A 21,495-nucleotide genomic window follows, 5' to 3' on the forward strand; every position below is an offset into this window, starting at 1 on the left:
AGCAAGTGTAATTAACAGCTCTTTAAAAATCCATTTTTCTCTGAAGAGCAGAAGAAATCAATACTTAACTTCAAATGACCTTATTGAGCTAGATAAAAGGCTTTATTGCAGAGGCTGGGTCAGGAGCGGTTGAGCTAATGTGTTAGCTGAGCAGTGGGTGATTAAAGGTGAGGCGTTCTCTGAAAATCTTACAAGACATCACAAAGCAGCAGGTCACTAACCTGAGCCTTCCTGGAGACACTGAGGGGATTACAGCAGCCAACCTCTGCTGAACTGTGCCTGTACACAGACGTAAAGACAGCCTCTTTATCACTCAGCGGGTCCAAGCCCATTCTATTTCCGCTCTCCTGGCTCTGTGCCTCTCAAACAAGGCTGGAGCTGAAACCTGCTACGGTCCCAACTCTATGCAATATACTCACAGGGGACCAATTTGCACAGCAAGGCCTTGTCTGAATCACTCTATCAATTAGGAGCCGCCGCGTTTATCATCACATACATTACTGTAGAGGCTGCCATGGTCACTGTGTGGAGGTCTGCCTCTCAGGAGAGGCAAAAGAGGATGAAATATATGGCCACAGTTGGGCTGGCCGCTGGACTAATCTGAAAGGACTGCTGTAATTATGAGTCTCCCGAGGAACTGGCAGTGTGGCAGGTCCAACGTGTGAACACGGTGCTAACAGTCAGGAAGGTGCCCTGGCCTTCTTCTCCACAACAAAGTAAGACACCGAGTCGAATCAATATTTTCAATCTCTCAGGATCAATTCAGCATCTGAGCACAGAGAAAGACATGCTGGCTGCGACCAATATGTATAAATGAAAAGTCAAACTTTGTGGTCATGACGGGTTTTCATGTCCTGCACGTTGTTTTGCAATTATGAACACAAATGGGGGGGGGGGGGGGCTTGCGTTTAAGGTATAATTCATTTAAAGTTTATTTATTGGCCTCTTCATAGATACAGAAGCAAATTAGAGGGCCGAAATAAAATGAAAGATATATTACGATTTTATTCTTTTAAATCTTCTGGTCGAGTTCACAGCACGATGAAATGTAAAATACATACCCCCTAAAATTACAATTCAAATTTTCTGTGTGAAATAATCATTTTCCCTTCTATTGTTTTCTTCTCTTTCAGAATGATGCTGATTTTGTTATGCATCGCAAAAGCGTTAGTCTATATTCAGTAGTTTTAATCTTTTTGTGTTTTTTAAAGTCATTTTGTTTAGTTTTTTTCTGTGGTGCGCTCTTTGCTGTATGAGCTAAAAGATAATAAGTCTCATTTTGACTTTGACTTGATTTAGAAAAGGATACGGTTTCAGCATTAGATCATAAAACAGCACTGTTATGATCATCTTACAGTGACTGCTACAGACCTTCTTTGTTTCCAGGGGTGCAGTTCAGTGTTTAAAGACCTTTCTCCACACCACCACAGAAAGAGATGACAGCCTGTGTCAGCGCTTCAGTGTTGTCCCCATGTTCTTGTGAGAGCAAAGCAGTAACATTAAAATTCCATTCATATTTTGATTGCACAAAATTGTACCATCAATTTTACGCCGTGTCATCAGAATATAAGTATTTTATTTTTGGGATATTGTGCAATCAAGTAAAAAACCTGCAAAGTTTTTGTAAATAGAGCACCAAAAGTGACACTGCATCTTTAAGAAACCGGAGTCTGACTGTGTTTTTGTCAAACAAAAGCAGCCAATTGGGAACATGCAATCTGAAACCAGAAGCCTGGCTCAGAGGGCCTCACACAGACCTCAGAGAGCAGGGACACACCCCGAGTACTCCTGATTCATACAGGCATGGAGCCACAGCCAGCTATCTAACCATTCACTGCAAACCCATCTACAAAGAGAGGAAGCCAGTCTTCAATGGAGCCAAAAGGATCCGATTGTTGAGACTTTTAAATGCATACTTTGAAAAAATAACAGTAAAACCAGAAGCCTACAGGGAGACAAAAGTATAAGTTAAAATAGAAATTGCATCCATAAAGATTTGTGTGGAGACACAGCCGTGTAGATGGGAGGTACGATGCCATTTCTTTGTATAAACAACTGGAAGGAATAGATACAGATCATGTGCTATTGTTCTGCTTTAGCTACCCTAAAACCAGTGACATATATAAATACAGTGACATAAACTGGTGAGGAACAATGAACATATTCTACATCTGACCACCTGTTCTGACACCTGTGCCAAGATGTTACTTTTAAATGACGGGGGGATAAATGTGCAATTATTTTTCAAAACATCAAATTCACATTATTTAAAGTATATTGCTCTTATTACATTTACTTGCAAGATTGGGTTGAAAAAGGTCAAAACCAGACTTCTGGAATCATTTATGTTCAATTTGTTAAATTGTAGTTTGTCCATTTTCCCTTTTGTTAATCAGTTTTGATGTTTAGAGAGACTACTGGGACATTTATGCTTATGTTGTTTAGGGTAGTTTTACTACAATGGTGATTATTAAAATATATTTCATTCAAATTTACATTTCTGTTATCACATGACTATTCATTGTCAAGAAGTGAGACCCGAGTTTGAGGTGACATGAAATTACTTGTCCATGACTCCATACTGACACAAGCAGACTGAATAAATAACTTACCATAGCTGTATTAATTCCATTTACACTTTCAAAAGTTACTTCTTTGAAGAAACAACCCATAAAATAATTGGTACTTTTTCACCATCGTGGTGTGTGAAAACACGGTAGTTCCTTACTGACAATAGCAGGCGAGCAAACGAGGGATTATTCTAGAGGTGTGTGATGCCTTTCCTGCAATGAAGTTCCTCACACTCTATTCCGAGTGAATGCAGGTGACTCGGGGAGCCTGAGCTGATCCCAGAATTCCTCATTATCTGCCCAGCAGGGGGGATCAGGTCCGCTCGCTCCGTCTCGGAGCATGCTTGGCCCGATGAGACGAGCCCCAGAGGAGCACAGCACTGGGCCATCAGGGGCAAGCCAGGTCTGCTCATTATATCTAACTCATCCTTGGCATCTCTGCAAACCAAGTGCCACTTAGTTCCCACAGGAGGGGTCTGAGCTGGACCTCTGATGAGATGGCAGAGCAAACAGCAGAATGATGATAGGAACAGCTTTACATCAAAAGACATGTGGATGGAGGCATAAGATCCAATTGCCAAACTACATATTTGGGTCCTTAACGTATTGAGTCAATTTTAAAGGGAGACTTGAACTGAATGGTTTGATTACTGGTCCTGCAACTTTTTATTAGAAAACATTAGCTGTAATATAATGACTATTATAAACTATTGATCTTTCCTAACGTCCCTACCAGAAAGACACTAAGAAATGGGACTAATGTTAATAAATATGCTGAAGTATTAGCATAGTTGTCTACAGTTGGCATAAAATCTGGTTTGCTTCTGCTCGACAGTAACTGGTAGATATTTGACAATGATATTTAGCTTGCTGAGTAGAGCAAATACATAACCCAATGAATAAACATACAATTTGAGTGAAGCGTGTTGTGTCACTTATCAACTCTATTTCTAGGATAAATGAATGCAGCCGCGCACAGCAGGTAAATTATGCAAGTGCCACATCTTGGGCCTTTGGCTAGGCGGCGGTGTCGTCCATTTTGAATTACTTTTTTTTTTTTTTAAAAGCATATTCTGCTAAGTAAACTGCAGCACTAGTGAAGCAGTAAATGCAGATGTAGTGTCTTCCAGTGCTGCCACAATTAGCCTCAGACAAAAGGCGCAGTGCCAGCCAACACTGGTCTCGGCACATTCGAAGCCCTTCAGGTAAACACCACAATAGGCTAAGAAGCAGAAATTAGAAATTGTTTTGTACTGCAACACGGTTGCTATAGTGATTGTTGCTAATTAACTGCACTCTATCCCAGGATAACAAAGGGCTTAAGGGCACTCAGGGCAGCTCTTGTGATGAGCTCTGTGTATGGAACACTATGCCATCCCCAGAGTCTCTAAACTACAAAATACCTGTCTTCTTTTTGCCACCATTTACTTCAGATGCCATGAGAGGTTTTCTTTGGCACTGGGTGTGTTTTAAGGGCTGCAACCGTAGCTTGCATCACGAATGGAAAAATTCTTTGTCGTTTTATGTTAAAGACAGACAAACATATCAAAATGAATGTTAAATTCACTGGAGTCTTCAATGGCATCAAAATCACAATCAAATTAGTCAAAATATTCCCACGAAAGACGGGTAATTATACCCGTCTTTTGCCAAACGGGTATAATTACAAACTGTTGAATTTGACTTTCTAAAAGCAATGAAAAAGTTATTAGTTTATCTCAGTCAGGTAGCCTACAGTATGCAGCAACAGGTGATAAAAGTTTACCTCAAAACAACTCTGCAGAAGTTTTATTTATTCTTATAAATGCAGCCCAATGTTCAACTTCATCTCTTTTTTAACAACATGAAATCAGGGCCATTTTTAGAAAGTGTAACCAAAGGTCTGCTAAATCAAACAAGGAAAAAAAAAAAAAGTCAAGCCAAAACAGTCACTCTCAGTGATTTAAGAGAACAAGAAATGTGGAACAAAATGTCCAAACTCATAACAACTCTAATTTCACTGACATTTTAAAAAAAGGTAATTTAATGGAGCACTCTGATTCAGAACTGTCAGCAGCAGCGCTGTCATGTTTTACTGGCTTCTTTACACAATCTAAAGGGCTCAATGACAAATTGTCTACAATTTTGAGCACATACTGGATTCTTTTAACAATGCTCCTCACACAAAACAGATTGTTTTTGTTATAACAGTAGACGGATATCTACTTGATGGAGGTTGGGAATAGGTTATATTTTCTGTTATAAGACTGCTGCAAAAACGCAGTGATAGTTGCAAAGCTGAAATGACAAGCACCCAGTAGTTTGCAACACATCGCCACCAAATTTTGATTTACAGAGACAGTGTACAATGGCATCATCAATAACAAAATAAGTGCTCAAAAACATCCCCATTTTTTTTTAATCTAGGTATTATTTTTGCCATTTTCATTTTGCGCTTCTGTCTCCTCACCCAACAATGTTTTAAAAAAAAAAAAAAAAAAAAAAAAAAAACACTGTACTGGTGCCTCTTACAGTCTTCATGCTGTAAGAAAGGGACACAGCCTGAGGCCACTGCTACTGGCGGGACATCTGTAACTAGATCCAGAGCACATCTGGTAGGACAAACCTCCGAACAACGATGCAGATGTCTCCTCAGCAAGAACCAGAAATGTAAAAAAAAAAATGTCTTTCAGCTTGTTTCAAAACACAAATGTTTTCTGAAACAAAAAGAGACACATCTGGCAGGGTATAATTATTATGTATGCAATTTAAATTGGATTATTTAAGTTGACGAGTTGCAATTATGTCAGAAAGGGCATGTGAATATTGTTACATGATTTTTTTTTTTTTTTTACACTAGTATTAAGCAGAAACATGCCCTCCTTTTAGGATTGTTTATTTGTAACTAGAATAAAATTAACCTGCTTTTATCCACAGCAGAAAGCCGGATTTATGGGCAGTTACACTCTGTTTGGGTTGGAGAAGCTGGAGGAAAGGACAGTGGGGAGGGAGGTGTTGTCTGAGCTTACATCTTTGTAGTGGCCACTGAGAGGTCTCAATGCAACTCGTGAAATTTACATTTTGTTTGGCCGGAGGGGTCGCATGACAGCTGCAAGCTACTGCTCAGCGGGATTTTCTGCTTTCACTTCACACTGACAGGCTGAGAGACAGTCCAACATCACAAAAAGAAATATTCCCTCTTTCCATGACATCACCCAGCCAGGAACGGGGAGGGAGGAGTGGAGGGCGAAGCAAAGAGAGGGGGTACAGCTGGTGGCAGCTGTGGTACCATCTGCTTCTGGCTAATAGTTCATGTTGCTTTACTCATAAACTTGCACTCATGTGAACCATGTAGTTTGGCTGTATGGTCACCAATGCATCATATTTTACTGAAAAGCACAGCTAAGGATCTAAGAACAATATTTGGAAAATACCAATGCTCACTTTTTGGACACAGATACAGACACTAGGTCTTAAGAGGAACACAAATGTGGCTGAATGTATAGTGTGTGTATAACCTTTCCCTTTCCTATGATCTAGAAACAACCTGAAAAACAAACAAAAACAAAAAAAAAAAAAGAAAAATCAAGAAATGTTTTAATTAATTCCTAGGACAAAAATGAGATAAAACCTTTCATAGCGGTAACCAGCAGATTTCATGCCCATCTGATGGAGCCGATTCACTCTTAATGGTAAGCTTATGATGTTTTTGCCTCTAGCTTTCAGATGAAGAAAAGATTGTCATGTTGATATTATCAACCAGATTCCCAAAAAAGGAAAGAAAAGACAGTCCAAAACACAAAGCCCATTTTTCTTAGATTACAGAAAAACAGATGCTCTGAAGCTTAGTCTTAAAGTCACACACATCCGTACTTACCATACATCTTTCCCTCATCTGACAGGATGATCTTCCTGCGACCACATGGAGGATAGATGGCCAGGGCTTCCTGGAAGCTCTGCTCTATGTCAGGACTCCAGACCCCTTCGGCATCGTTGTCCACAGGCTTGTCCGCCGAGTCGCTCATCCGTTCCATGTCCTCGGCAGGGCTCTCGCTGCCGCTCCAGCTGCTCGGATCAATCTTGGCGGTTGGGCTCTCCAAGCTGAAGCCTGGAGCAGACTAGGGAGAGACCTGGAATTCCCAAACCAACACAGAGACCCAGTCATCATTAAACAAAGTACAGCTGAAGAGCTCTGTTTGCAACAGTGCACAGTACTAGTTAGTGTTAGTTTCTGGAAAAATAACAGAAAATCAAGTACAGACAGACAATCACGCTGATTCGACTAGAAGATGGTGATTTCGATTTTTGGGGGATTTTAACATGTACATGCAATAACTATAGAGTAATCATAGATATAGAGTGTGATGATGGGCAGAAATCAAGTAGACCAGCATGCAGCTTTCACTGTATACCAAGGAACTATTTAGAACAGCAAAAAATGCGGTTTTAATATGTTATTAATTATGTAAACCAGTAGATCCTCAAAGTAATCCCATTTTGTGATTAATTAGATTTTCCTCATTTAATATAATATCAAAAATCAACATGTGGTACATTCATGACCTTTGCCTGAAGTTCTACTAAAGGTGTGTGAGATAAGAATTGTATAAGCAGCAGAGAGATGTATATCTCATGAGTTATACAATACATAATGAAAAAGTATGATTTATTCTAAGTGTTTTTTATCATTCCATATTTATTAGAAACTGCAGTATTTTAACTTCAGACATTTTAAAGTTTTAAAGAACACCTTTATGCTTTATTTCTCGATCCCCCCCTTTTTTCTTTTTTGTATTTAACCTTAGAGCTATGATCCTAAACAACAGTGGCAGAGAACACTACTGATTAAAGTGTGTAAATAAATTGCTAATAAATAAATTAAACATTGGAAAAATGACCAAACACATTACACCCATCTTATCAAATAATGACTAATATTTGTCTGAAAACAGATTTGTTTTTAGATTTTTCTAGAACTTTTTAAAACATTTGGACATTCAAGTACTTAAAAACCCCTATTTATCTCTTTGGGTTCATGAAACTAAATGCTGCTGTAGTTGCCTTTCGGCAGAGAGGAAGAAACTGGAGCAAGCTCCAGCAGAAAGATGTGTGGCGAGAGGTGAAGAGTATCACAGGCTTCGGGTAGGAGGAGGATCAGATGGATGGAGGTCTGGACGGAGTCAATGAGCTGAACACATTCTTCAATGGGTTCAGTTCAGCAACAAGCTCATGATCCTCCTCATCTGCCCCCAGCCAAACAGGCATCCTACCCTGCTGTAGGGCTGGAGCAATACACTAATCTCACAATAAAATACAATACGTTATTCTGCTCACGATACGATATATATCAATATTCAGTAAACTATATGATTCGATACGATTTGATACATTTTTTAAGATTTTCTGAAAGATTTTAGAGGGACAGAGTGAGACATTTTGGGACTGTTCTATAGACTTGGATTGAATTAATTGAACTGATGTAATGCAATAAATGTTTTTGTTATACATTTGCTGTGCATTTGCTTTGTTTAAATGTTAATTGTGTGGCTTTGTGTTTTTGGTTATGCAGGAAAGGAACCTTTTTTGTCTTATTCATTTATATTAGATAATGTACTTTATTCATTTCATTTCATCAATTAATTGTAACTGGTTGTTTCATTACATGTCGTTTTTAATGTAGATGTGCAACTGAGTAAAAAATGCTGTGTGACAGCTGTCATTTAATTCATGTGTATTTGACATAAAACTCAAAGTAGGATTGTATCGATGTATAAATAATCGTGGATGAAAAGTCAATACTTTGAGGGGAAAAAAAATATTGATAAATATCATAGAATCAATAAAATCACACAGCCCTACCCTCCTTTCACCCACAGCTTTCCCGACACACCTCAAATGTTTTATGTCCACCTCAGCCATAGGTTCTTCCTCTTCTACATTTTGTCTTCAATCCAATCAGGAGATGCTGCTGCTCCCTTTCCCTCCCTCTTCCACTTGTCTGTCAGGTGAAGAGGCAGCTGGAAAGACTAAACTGAAACAAGACTGCAGGCCCAGATGATGTCAATGCCAGACAGAGTCTTGACAGCCTGTGCAGAGCAGCTCTGTGGGATTCTGCAGAACCTCTTCAACCTCAGTTTGACCCAGGAGAAGGTTACAGTTTTGTGGAAGACATCCTGCCTTGCTCCGGACCACAGAAAGCTCACCCATTTATCCACAATGACTACAGACATGTTGCCCTGACATCCCATATTATGACGATCCTGCAGAGACTCCTGTTGGCCCACTTGGGTAAGCAAACAGGCACATATCAGGAGCCTCTGCAGTTTTATTGCCATGGAGTTAGAATTAAAGATGCAATCACACACACCTGCTTCAATAAATCCAATGCCATTTTGACAAAGCAGGGAGCGCAGTGAGGATCACGTTGTTTGATTTATCCAGTATATTTAACACAATTCAACCTGATTTGCATTTTCAAAACCTCCAGAAGTCGCAGGTGGAGGCCTCAACAATCACCTGGCACATATACCACACTAAAGGGTCTAAAGAGTCATGTGTTTGGCCAAGTGGTCAGCAGCACAGAAGCACCACAGGGGACTGTACTCTCACCTCAGATTTCCAGCACAAGACACAGTCCTGACATCTGCAGAAATACTCGGACTCAAGGATCTTAGTAAGTCATTGACTTTTGTCAACTGGCATTAAACTGAATTTGACTACATTGTCATATAATTAGGATCAAACTGGGATGTATGCAGAGCAGCCGCCCAGTATGCAAAGGCTGTTAGTCCTCTGTGTATGGTTTAACTGGCCATTTCTACCCATTTCCTGTCTGATCTGCTGCAATTAAAAGGCCACCAGTTCCAGAAAAACATTTTAAAAATTTGAAATGTATGTAGTAAACGGAAATCTGCCTATATACAGTAATTGAAATATCTTAGCCTGATTTGATTACATATTTATCAATGGGGCTTGTTCGTGCTGAGATGAAATTTGCTCTGAATTGTCATGATTTAAATAAACCAGATTCAATCCACCATCATCGTTTTAAAAGCATATAGGAGCCATGCTTTGTGTATTTCATAAACCAGAGTGGGGCCCAGACTTTCACTCTAGAAACCATTGCTTTACACCAGATTGGATTATGTGTGAATAAAGAAATGGTACTAACTTTTCAAAAATACAGGCCTTTAGCATAAATGAAGAAAAATGTAATTTCCTAGAAGGCAAGTTTTTTAAACCTACTCCAGGTAACAAGTTCTTAGGTATTAATGAATTAATTTACTTCTAATTGACCAATCACTCTCAAGGGATTACTGGCTGCATCATCCACACTTGTTACCCCTGCAATTTCCAAATCAATGCAGCCGTCTTTACTATATTTGTTTCCACTTCATACGGACTGTGCAAACTGAAATGTTATTTAGCCTTCTCATCTATTTTTTCAGCTAAACATACAACACAGAAGATTGCATATTGGGCTGTGAGCTCAGTTAAACATCTGGGGTGCAGAGGCTGAATGATTTAGCTATTAACATCGAGGAAAATCTCACAATGTTATCACAATGTGTTCTGATTTTATCACCATAAATTGTATAATGCATAAGAAAGACTTCATTAAAAATATTACTGCTCTGGCTGTCAACCAGTTACTGCCCTTTAAAAAAAAATACTTCGATTTAGTCCATTTGATATCAATGCACCGATATCAGTTTCAGTTCTTAATCTTCCCTGTTTTCCAGACAACTGCTTCCTCCCAAAGCAAGATCCCACTGAAGCAGTGCAAACTGTCAGGAAGCAGGAATAGTAGCATATGTTTCTTCCAACATGTCAGTGGATGAGGGGGAAGGGGGGATGGGAGCAAGCTGTTGAGGGGAAAAAAAACCTCCCAGAGAGCAGAGGGAGCTTTTACTGAATTCCGTTTTTGTGTGGTGTCTGCTGACGCTGCAGAACTAACAAACTGATGAGGGAGGGGAAACATTCCCATTTCAACCACTAAAAGCCAGGGACTTTTTCTAGATCTCTGCCTTTCATGCAAAGAAAAAAAATCATGAACTGAGCTTCTAATCAAATCCAGCTTCCATTTTAGAGCAAAGTCTGAATTTAAAAAAAGTATGTTTGCATGCACTATAGCCTAATATAAAATATCACTTAAGTGCTGAAAGAAACTTTTTGGAAAAAGATTTTCCACCTTAAGTACGGATAAACTAAGTTTCATATCCTATGTCATTGGTAAGATTAATGTATTGTACTGTTATTCTCACATGGAATGGGTTTTCTTTCTATAAATGAAAAAAGCAGGTAAGGAGAGTCACTTCACTGAAGAGGTGCAAGAGACATACAGCTAAACTCTCATGTTCACCTCGGATTTTTAAATGTTTAAACAGTCTTTGCATATTTGAATTTGAAATACTTGAATACTTCACTTGAATATCTTGAAAAATAGCAATTAGCCTTATATAGGTAAGGTGGAAACACTGGAACGCATTCCTGAACACGTGAATGGCTTTCTGGGAGCATGTGAATTGTGTGAGAGGATTTGGGGGGGGGTTCAAAATTAATACAAATGTTTTAACAAAACAAATATTTCTGAAAGAAGTGCAAGATAAAGGAAAATGGCCAAACCACTGCACTGAGCATGTAGTTTTTGCTTCTCTTTGCTGTACGTTTACTTTTATGAGTGCAATAAGATATGTCCTTATTAGCAATACAACTTTTAAATCGCAACTTACTGAAAATAGTTTTAAATGGATGTAATCGATTCCAATGTCTCAAATTTGTTGTTGAATTTTAACAAAAGAAGCCATTTTGAAGTTTTGTTGCCATTGATGTGTGGCTTTTGCCCTTGCAACAATGGAAATGTAACAAGTCAAGTGATTATTTGAAGAAGATGGGTTCTGTTTTAGCGACTTTTTTTTTTAGTATTGAAACTCATCAACTATAACCAGCGGGATATAAGCTGCAGGTTCACTTTGCAGTTCCGGTTGTTCTCCCACTTCTAGGTCAATAGTCTGCTTTTACAAAAGCTAAACACTATAACAGTTCAATGCACTATCAACAGATAACCACAATCACAACATGACTCTCAGCATGATCAGTCTTAATGGTTTCATAAGAGTAAAACCAACATTTTTAATTGTTTTCAATTAATGAAACATCTATTAATGGTACGGGATTGTATAAAACACATTTCTTACAATAAACTAAGAACTAAAAAAAAACTGCATGGACGTAATCAACAACATGTTGTTGGGGTTTGCTGAACTGTGGCTGCTTTGTTTACCTGCAAGGTAATGCTTGTTGATTTGTTGTCCAAACTTAGACACAATATAGGCAAAAATTGCCCACAACATATATTTTTTCTTCTCCATTAACTAAATTTGAAGCATCTGCATCAACAAGATGCTTCTGCAGGTTTAAACACGTGAATAACCTAGCAATTTTCAGTAGGAACGGTCTCTTAGTGCTGCAGAATCTGCAGGCTAATTACGTCTGTCAAAGGAAGGTATGAATGTCACCCATAGAAACACTTGCAGCTTAAAAAATAATTGCATACTTCTGTCTTTGCAGGCTGCACACCATAGAAATGGCCTTATTTGTAAGATGCGGTAGCAAAAGACGGCACGCAATGTGAGAACTGAATGCGGTAGCTAAGCAGAGTAGTAGGTGTGACATGGAATTATAGGAAATTACACTTACTGTGAGATTACATAAACCACTCACCAAGCTGGAATCCAGCTCCTTAAATTAAGAGAAGCCATTTCACCCATCAGACAGATCAGGGTAATGAAATAGCAGATGAGAGGTCTCAAATGTAATTTTCCATGTGGAGTTCTTTTGTGCCGTTATCTCAGAGGGTGCAATAATGATTCTGTGAATGACTTTTGTGCACCCCATAATGGCCCACACAAGCTAAGGCCACAATGTGCAAAACTGTAATTACCGTGTGATTTCAAAACTCGACATTTTTAACATGTTGTAAAGACATATCCTGGCCTCTGCATAATTATGACAGCAATGTCAGATTTATTCCCCTTTCATGAAAGTAACTAACTATGAACATTAACAGTCACAAAGTGCTAAAATTCCACTTTTTATCACTGAAAAAGAAAAAGAAAACAAAACAAATGAATTACCTTGAGAATCGCATGTTTATGGAATGCAACCTTTTACAGTAGATCTTTGAGGACCTTCAGATGCGGTTCAATGGACAAATAAGGTAAAGAGCAAAATTCTCTAAATTCTTACAAAATGAAAGTTGAGGCATCCAACAGCTGTCGAATACCGACTCAAATCACATACAGAAAATATAAAGTAAAAAACATTTTTCAAAGAAGTTTTTGAAAAAAAAAAGTGCATATTGCATGATCACAAACAATCCCAATAACGACTCTGCACCAACACCTTCCTCTGTACTAGAGATTCCTTAAAATAGTTTTGCAAATAATGCCCAAAAGTCCAGCAGATGCTAGAAAGCTGACTTATGCCGCCTTTGTTATTGACAACAGCCTGGTGCTTATTTCATGCCTCTTTGAACTGGCAGGCGTAAGTGCCAGGAGTCTGTCTGATATCATCTTTCTCAAACATGAGGCCTGTATCCAACTACCCAGCAACCATCAGGCCACCGCAGGATCAATCTTTGTTTTAGATTGATTTACAGGTTCTGTCAAAGCAGCCCCTCTACCTGTCTCAGTCTAAGGGACGATAACAACAAGATGTAGACAACAGAGAGACACTCGCAGTCCAGCAAACAGGTGCAAGTAAGTCTTTAACGCTGAACAACAGCAGAAAAATTGACTATAAATCTGCAATGACAAAATCTTCCCCTTTGAAGACGCATCCCTGCTCTGCCAGTAATATTAGACTATAAAAAAAGGGGGACAATTTACCATTCAAACATAAATGGAATGATAGCTCAGGGGGCATTTGCCTATCAAAAATGTGCAGTGCATTCCAGGCGGCGTGAGTCCATGTCACAGCGGCGTGGAGTGTGAGCGGAACACATAAAGCTCAGGAAATTAAAGCTGTAAATAAAGGTCTGTCAGATAAAGGATCTCCTGACAGTTATGAGAGCAAAGCAGGCCGAGGGCTGGCTGCTGGCTCGTTCAGGCCGCGTGCGGACAAGCACGACAAAAACAAATCATAGTGATGAGCGTGAAGGCCACCATTTGCATTTGTTGCTGCCTTTCTTCTCTTTCTTTCTTTCTGCTTCCACAACCATCATTTATCCCCTCGTATCTTTCTTTTGTTATTATTTTCCGTAAGCCAAGTTGTTGTTTTTATTCCTCCGTACTACAAACTCTTCTGCTGTAAGTCGTGTCATTAAGATTTTTGATTAGTATTTTGAATTTTACTAAATCCAGTTTAAGTACAAACTAATTGTTTATTCTATGGCTGAGACAGGGACACCAGTGGGTGCAATAAAATTTAATGTTCCTCAAGTATTTTCCAAAGGTCATCAGTAGTAATTGAGTAATGAATATAGATGCAGGAATTGATTGGCTAAAGATCGAAATCTGAGCATTTCCTGTTAAAGATTTTAGTTTTTTTTTTCTTTTGTTTTGTTTTGTTTTTTTCTAAATTCAGTGAATGTTTTAAAACTAAAGGCTCTACCTATTAGAGTGAGACAAGGCATCTCATTTCCTAATGACAATAAATAATAAGACTTTAGAGATTTGTTCCATTTTCTGCTACTACATTTTTACCTTTAATAAAACTTACTAAACTTAAGTATTTATTATTTGTTACTGTCCCATTCCCTTAGTATGAGTTGATTTTGCAACATGATCAAACATGTTGGAAAACCTCAGGTTATGTTTGTGTTTATTCCCGTTTGCAAGATTACACATCATTAGGATCCTAATATTTGACTAATCACAGAAGATCAAATGAGAAAGTTAGTGAAAGTTAGTGAAAATACTACTTTTTATTTAACAATATGCCAATAATAAACCAGTGACTAGTTTAGAAAAAGGATGGCAGCAATTAGAGATATTTCAACTTCATTTTCCCAGAAGAAAGCAGTATGCTTAAAATGTGGAAAATTAGTACTCTTAAGACTATATATTTGTCCTAGATGCCATAGGAAAATTATGATGCTGACAATATAAATCTAAGACCCTTGTTGAAATGCTTAAAAATATTAGCCAATTTGCCAAACCAAACAGAAAAAAAGAAGATTTGGATGTTGGATGGCAGCTCCCAGCTGCAGAGTGCTGGAACAGACCACAAACTAATAAACCAGACAAAGTCATCATATTCTTTTTTAGAAGCCTTCATTCAGCTCTGTCTGTGCCTTTCACTGGACCTCGGACAACTTCGGGGCACAAAAGAACCTCTCTGATCCGTGTTAGCCATGATAACAGAACAGCTGTCACTGATGAAATCTCGCGCAAAAATTTGACCCAAGCAGTGACTAGGAGTATAGCTGTTGTGCGACAAAGATTATTCATAGACAAAAAGCCACAAAAAAAAAAAAAAAACAGTTTCCATAAATGAAGCAACTGGATGCCTTTTTTTTTTCCTTTCACTCTGAAGAAGCTGCGCATCGCTGATGCCTCTCTGGTCAGCACTTAGAAAGGAAGTTGTTGAAGCCCAGATTTCCTGCTTTCATTGCGGCTAAAAGCTAGAAGTGTTTGTAGTGGTTTCAGAAACTGACTCATAAAATGATTCATGGAGTACATATTGTTTTTTTGTGTGTGTGATGAGGAGGAAGCTCAGTTATTTGTCTTTTTTAAAAAACTGTAATAACAGAAGGGGAAGCACATATCATTTAAAAGGTTTTGAAACACTAGAGACCAAATGAGGGATCATGGAGCCGAAATTCTCTTGTACACAACAAATGATTAAGGCCACCACATTGTAAACAGTGTAGAGTGGGTTACATTGGGTTGACTTCAAACAATAAGGGTGGATCAGTCATTTGATGATTTATTTAAAGCAACACAAGAAAGTTGGTAAATTTGAGACGCCCATGAACAGTGAAACTAAAAACGCCAACAATCGCCTACTTATATACGGCTTTCTATTAGCGGTGCACCAATCGAAGTTTGGTGGGCCAAGAACGATTTCCAATCTTCTTAGAGGTTTGACCTGCCATTTCTAATTTTGGCTGATTTCACTGAAATTAAATTTAAAAAAAAAAGGGACTCATACAAACTCATAATCACCCTTCTTTCTTTTATTCTAATTCAACAATTAAAGATTAAAAAATACTAGCTGCAGGTTCCTGTATATATTTGCTTTAAAAATTATTCCCACTCTGAATTTCTCTAACTATGAATGGGAAAATGTTGTTTTGTTTATAATTGTGGGGGAAATTACAGCAATAATAATGATTACTTGTGAAAACAGCCAAATCTAACCTGCAGAAGAGGATAGTTTGGAATGTGATTTCTGGTGTGTGAATCTAATATTGTATGCTGTTTATCTGCCGAATTTATTGTATCTGGTGTACTGAATTGGTCTATCTTATAATAGTTATCTAAAGTTATAGTTAGTTTATGATGTTTTATATGTTTGTAGTATTTGTGTGACTGTAGCTCTGACTGTATGCAGAGACACAGGTGTGTGAATTTTTAAATTCTCTTTATTTCAGCTTTAATCATTACCGCAGTGCAAACAGGCAAGTTATGCAGAACGAGTCCTTTCTACATAATGCACTCATTCTAAATGACACATGTCTGGTTCCTTTTTGCGTCTAGAAAATTGAAAACGTCTCTCGTCAAAACAGGAAAATAAATCCTGGCCTTGTCTAGAAAAGCACACAAAGGGCCTATATGAAAGTTTAGTATATTCATTACCTTTTGCAGCTAAAGTTGTAATTGTACCAAGCAGAAGCTGTAAATTTTAAAGGCGTTTTGTGTTTATTAGCCTCCATGTCAAGACAGAACAAAAACAAACAAAACCACATAATTATTTGAACATTGCTTACCAGGTAAACAGCTACAAGATTGGCTACCATTTTGATGACCTCGTCTTTCTTTTGCTGTTACCTAATTAACATTTTTCCCAGATTTTTTTCCTTCGACTTTCTTCTTTTGTTCCCTCCTTTTTTCTGATATGGTTAACTTGCGGAACACAGCTCCACTAAATCTGTTATGGTGTGTGTTGAGAATGTCCTTTTTTTTTTTTTTTTTTTCCCAGACAGCATTAAGCTTTTCAAATAGACTATTATGTTCTTCGCCTAAAATTGCTTTTAAAATTTCTTTCAGGATTGTCAAGACAAACAATAGTGATCTAGTTGTTGGAAACTTAACTTGTTTAATTTAAACAACTATTTCCATCTTAGTATACCTAAATATGACGTTCCACACAGTAAGCACAAAGAGCAAAAAGGGTGAGTAGTATTCCAACTGAGGTGGTTGACAGGGTCAAAGTGCATGTAGTAGCTGGCACTCATTTTATGGCAGCATTACTGGACCAGATTTACTTAGATGACGTCAGTGGCTCTGAGCCAGTTTTTCCTTTTAAGAACCACTCTCCATGGGCCTCAGCAGTCCCTGCTGAAACTATTGAGCAGCAGCGCGTACTCTGAAATTCCCTTTCTAGATCAGGTTTAGCTCAGGACACACACATTCTGGACGTCTGCAGGAGAGCAGCTCTTCTACCACGACAGGGGGAAACTGATGCATTGATGCGATTCAGCCACCGGCACCCCATCCGATCACACATTTAATAACTGTATCATTATTCAAACTAACACAGACAAGCTCTTTCATGAGAATAATAATATTGAGCATCATTTCAGTTCAAATTTAGACACAGTTTTACATCATAGTTGTATAAGGACTAAGTCTGAAGTTACAAATCAAGTTTCTAACAGGCAGAGACTCTGAAATCCTCCACGCAAAAACAAACTATGCTAAAGCTGCAAAAACGGACCATTAGTGTACGACGTTATGTGCCAAGCAATGACACTGTTCTGTACACTTTTTTTCCAGCACACCACCTACAAAACACGCAAAATAAAAACTTGAGGTGATTCTGCACCTACCTCTTCCACTGTAGTTTTACTTAAGAAACATAACAAAGTGGAAACTATGCTCACAGATCATTTGCATCCTCACTGCCAGACCACAACACCATTCATTCACATTGATCCATCAGGGGGGTAAGAAGTGAAGAAATTAGCAAAAGCACACGGGCACATAGCTGCAGCCTCTATTCCATCAGAGAGGCGCTTCGAAAGGATGGACTTTTATTCACAGCCAGGCTTCATGCCAGCCACGCAGACACAGACATTTCTAAAAGAAAGATATTCTATGATTATCAGTTTTGTGAGTATTGTAATCTCTAATATACGTTTAGTCATGCAGGTAGTGTTAATAATTTTTTAATTGATAAAAGTGCATCAAAAGATCATATGTATGTATATGTTTTAATTTAATAATTGTCTTCTATCAATATTCTATGCAAAGACAACGAGATTTGCAGTCTGTGTACGCTATTAATACCAAGAAGAAAGAAAAAGAACTGAAATAAAACAAAATTGCCAGAGTAAATTACATCTTTGAAAAAAAAAAAAAAAGTGCTACAAAATAGTTATCTGATACAACTTCTGACCAAAATGCTGTTCTTAACAAGAGAAAGAAAGAGGTCTCACTTGGCTCCAAGAAGTAACACAATCCACTTTGTGCTTCACAAAAGCGCATTATTCTGTCCACACTTCATCACAGATAGACTACACTGTGCAGCTCTGCCCTCTGACCCGGACGACGCAGCGAGAAGAAAGCCAACCTGAACAATGAGGATAGATGTCCCTCAGCTCGAACCCTTCTCATTCAGAAATGTATCTGGATCTGCCTCCATGGACAATGATCCAACACGAAATTCAAAATATATATATATTTTAAGTATACTTTTATTCATGCATATTTGCCTAAATATTCTATTCTATTCTACGTTCTCCTGGTCATGCTTTAAGTGCATTAAAGTAGACCAAAAAAATAAGTTTCAGAGTTTTTTTTTTTTTTTTTTTCCTAAGTTTCTGAGTTGAAGTCCACAGCCAATGCAGGCACAATAAGCTGTTCTTGTACAAATGTTATGCAGGCTTCTCTCCAACAGGTCCACCAGTTGTATAATATAAAATAAAACAAAGCCATTGTTTGTTTTTTTTCCCTTCTTCTTGGTAAGCTGATTTACTGTGACATACAGTTACACCTGACAGCAGTCAAGCTGATTTCCAAACACTAATTGCAAGAATTTAGTGTTCTTTATCAGATTTTTTTTTTTTAAAGTTGCAAAAATCTGACAGGTTCAGAAAAACCCCTTGCACTCAGAGCATATCATTTAGTCTTTTGCAACTGTTCCTATTTTTCCATGTAAACATGTTTGTAATCTAAATGAAGTATTTAAAAACGGAGCTGACAGGTGACCAAATAGGTTTGCGTGATTTGATGCATCGTTCTCACCTGAACTAATAATCTATAAAAACAACTTGATTGAATCGCATCAGGTTATCAGAGCTGTGTCAGCAACAAAGGCAGAACAGATAAAGTGTGAAATCCAAAAATATGTAGGAACTCAAAAACTACCTGCCCATATTCAAAATCTCATCTAGTTTTTATGTCTGTATACATCTGCATGATTTATCCACTGATGTGTTACATCTCTTAGACTGTTGCAGAAAATAAACTGAATCCATTTTTTTTTAATCGTATGTTCTTTAGTTTGCTTAGTTAGTCTTCCCAGCAAAGTTAAGGGCAAAGGGTATGTGCTAAAAATTTTATGTAAAGGCTTGAAAAGTATTATTCGTCACATCACAACCATATGCTTATGTATTTTGTACAACAAACCAATACACAGTAGCGCATAACTGTTCCCCTTCCAGCTGGACAGTGATCCTAAATATATAAATCAAAATCACAACGAAATAGCTTAGATCAAAGCCTATTTGTGTCAGAATGGCCCAGTCAAAGTCCAGACCTAAATACAATTACTAATCTGACAGCTGTTCTCAGATGCTCCCCATCCGATCTCAATGATGTTGAACTGAGGTAAAGAAAGACAGGCAAAATATTCATTCCTAGATTTTCACAGGTGGTGGAGACGTACTGCAAAATACATGCAGCTGTAATGACAGTGAGACGTACACATCATCTATTCAGAAGAGCTTTTTTTTTGGTTGTAAAAAAAATTGAAAAAAATATTGTTTCCTTTCTACTTCAGTTTTGTACAACGTTAAGTTGGCCTATCACACAAAACATATTCAGGTTTGTGGCTGTCACCTGGCGTAATGTGAAAAAGCTCAAGGAGTAAGATAGCTTTGCAAGACATAATTTTGTATGCATGCATTTGTGTTATAATTTGATAATGCGCGTATGTTTTGCTTTCCTCCAAGATTGTTATTAAGCATTTCCCAAAAGTCAGAGAAAACAATGAGGTATAAAAACTGAAAAATTATAATTGCACCACGGTAATAATACAAAAAAGAGTAGCTAATAAAAGCTGAGCTCTATTAAAAAAGTATTTCTTTATGAAGGAGAAAAGTTTTCCCCAGAGTCCAATGTAAGTGGATGAAATCAGTGTAACGGAGCTGGATTGCAGCTGGACAGGGAGGGGGGCACTCTAGTTTTAGCTGAGCAGGCATTTCCCAAAGCAGAGAAAGGAAAAGGACAACAGTGAAGGAAACCCCAGATTAAAGCGCTATAAACTCCATATAGTCTGGTTTCAGTTCAAATAAGTCGGCACAGGGCGTTTTATAGCTTCAATAAAAGGAATAGTCGGTTGTAAAAAGGAGGGAGTTGCTGATAAATTTAGTTAAATTTTCTCTCATTAACAACAGGAAAAATCTCGAGAGATCCCATTTTACTACGGTTTCAGAATATTAAAAAAAAGGGTCACAGATTGTGCAAAGCTGTTAAACTCAGTTGCCCTGTTCAGACGAAGAGGACAGATTTGATATGAAACAATAAGGAGTTTTTCCCCACTGTTCAGTCGGTTTTGTTACTTGCAGTAACAACATGGAGAGCAACACACGGGCGGTTGAGAGATAAATCACAAGCAAGCGTTCAAAAAAAAAAACACACACACACACAGGGACACAAAACAAACAAACAAAAAAAGCGATACTTACACGGGTAAAACTTCGACGGCGATTTTAAAACAGCGCCGTCAGCCGAGCTGAAGCAACAAGTCTCCCCGCCGTGTTTCTTTCTTTCTCCGAGGTGGTCCGAAAATGCTCCCACAACTCCCGGCCGAGCCAACTACGGAGAGAAAAACAGCAACGTTTTCAACCGTCATCTTGTCCCAAAAAAAAAAAAAAAAAAGCTTCAATTCCTCTTGTGTATTTATTTTTTTTATTCGCCCTAAATCCAAAGCGAGTTTTCCCTGCAGCCTGACACGGGTCAAACGCCACCAGAGGCTTTTATAAGGGGCGTAGGATCAGGGCTTCTTTTCAAAAAATGTGAAAAATGTCAAAGATTTTCGCTGCCGTGTCAAAGCCGTGGGCTACAGCAGAGTGTTTAAAGTGAGCACCCTGTTGCAACAGCGGCCATCTATCCCCACCGAGGAAACAAACGACCAAACCTTACTTCACCAGATGGGATATTTCCTAAATACCTAAATAACATAACATTTTAATACATTGTGCAGTCACTCTAAGACACCTAAACTAACCCTCGGGAGCAGAAGTCTACAACCAGTTTGCATACCTGCAACTACAAATGAAACTTACCTCGTTATTGATATCTCATTTACAAATGTCCCTTTCTTTTGCTAATGTGGTGTTAGTGGGTATTTTGAATACTATGTCAAGTTATTCTAGTGTTTCTGGGCCAGCCAGGAAAGGTGTAGGTGAATCGCTTCGCGCACTGACAGAGATGCGAAGAATGTTCGGAATGAGAGCAGGAATGAAATGAACGCAGGGAGCGAGTTTACGCCGGGGCGGAGCGAGAGGTGGCGTCATCCCGGGCCCAGCGGCCAGCAGCCAGCCCGGGCAGTAGGC

At 38.4% G+C, this 21,495-nt stretch overlaps 1 protein-coding gene across 5 annotated transcripts in view; it reads right to left on the bottom strand.

Annotated features, from left to right (window-relative positions):
* The window catches only part of tead1b (TEA domain family member 1b), a 47,058-nt gene extending 25,563 nt beyond the window's left edge, over nt 1–21,495 (bottom strand). For all 5 annotated transcript variants that reach the window (XM_015033248.1, XM_015033245.1, XM_015033247.1 and 2 more), the window contains exons 1-3: nt 21,226–21,495; nt 20,626–20,755; nt 6,427–6,679 (exon numbers count right to left, since the gene is read on the bottom strand). In XM_015033248.1, coding sequence (XP_014888734.1) covers nt 6,427–6,583 — 157 coding nt within the window. In that variant the 5' untranslated portion in view covers nt 6,584–6,679; nt 20,626–20,755; nt 21,226–21,495. The remainder of the gene's footprint in view (nt 1–6,426; nt 6,680–20,625; nt 20,756–21,225) is intronic.

This window comes from Poecilia latipinna, unplaced genomic scaffold (assembly GCF_001443285.1).
Source record: "Poecilia latipinna isolate Pla-1442-1.1 unplaced genomic scaffold, P_latipinna-1.0 Scaffold262, whole genome shotgun sequence".
Taxonomy (NCBI): Eukaryota; Metazoa; Chordata; class Actinopteri; order Cyprinodontiformes; family Poeciliidae; genus Poecilia; species Poecilia latipinna.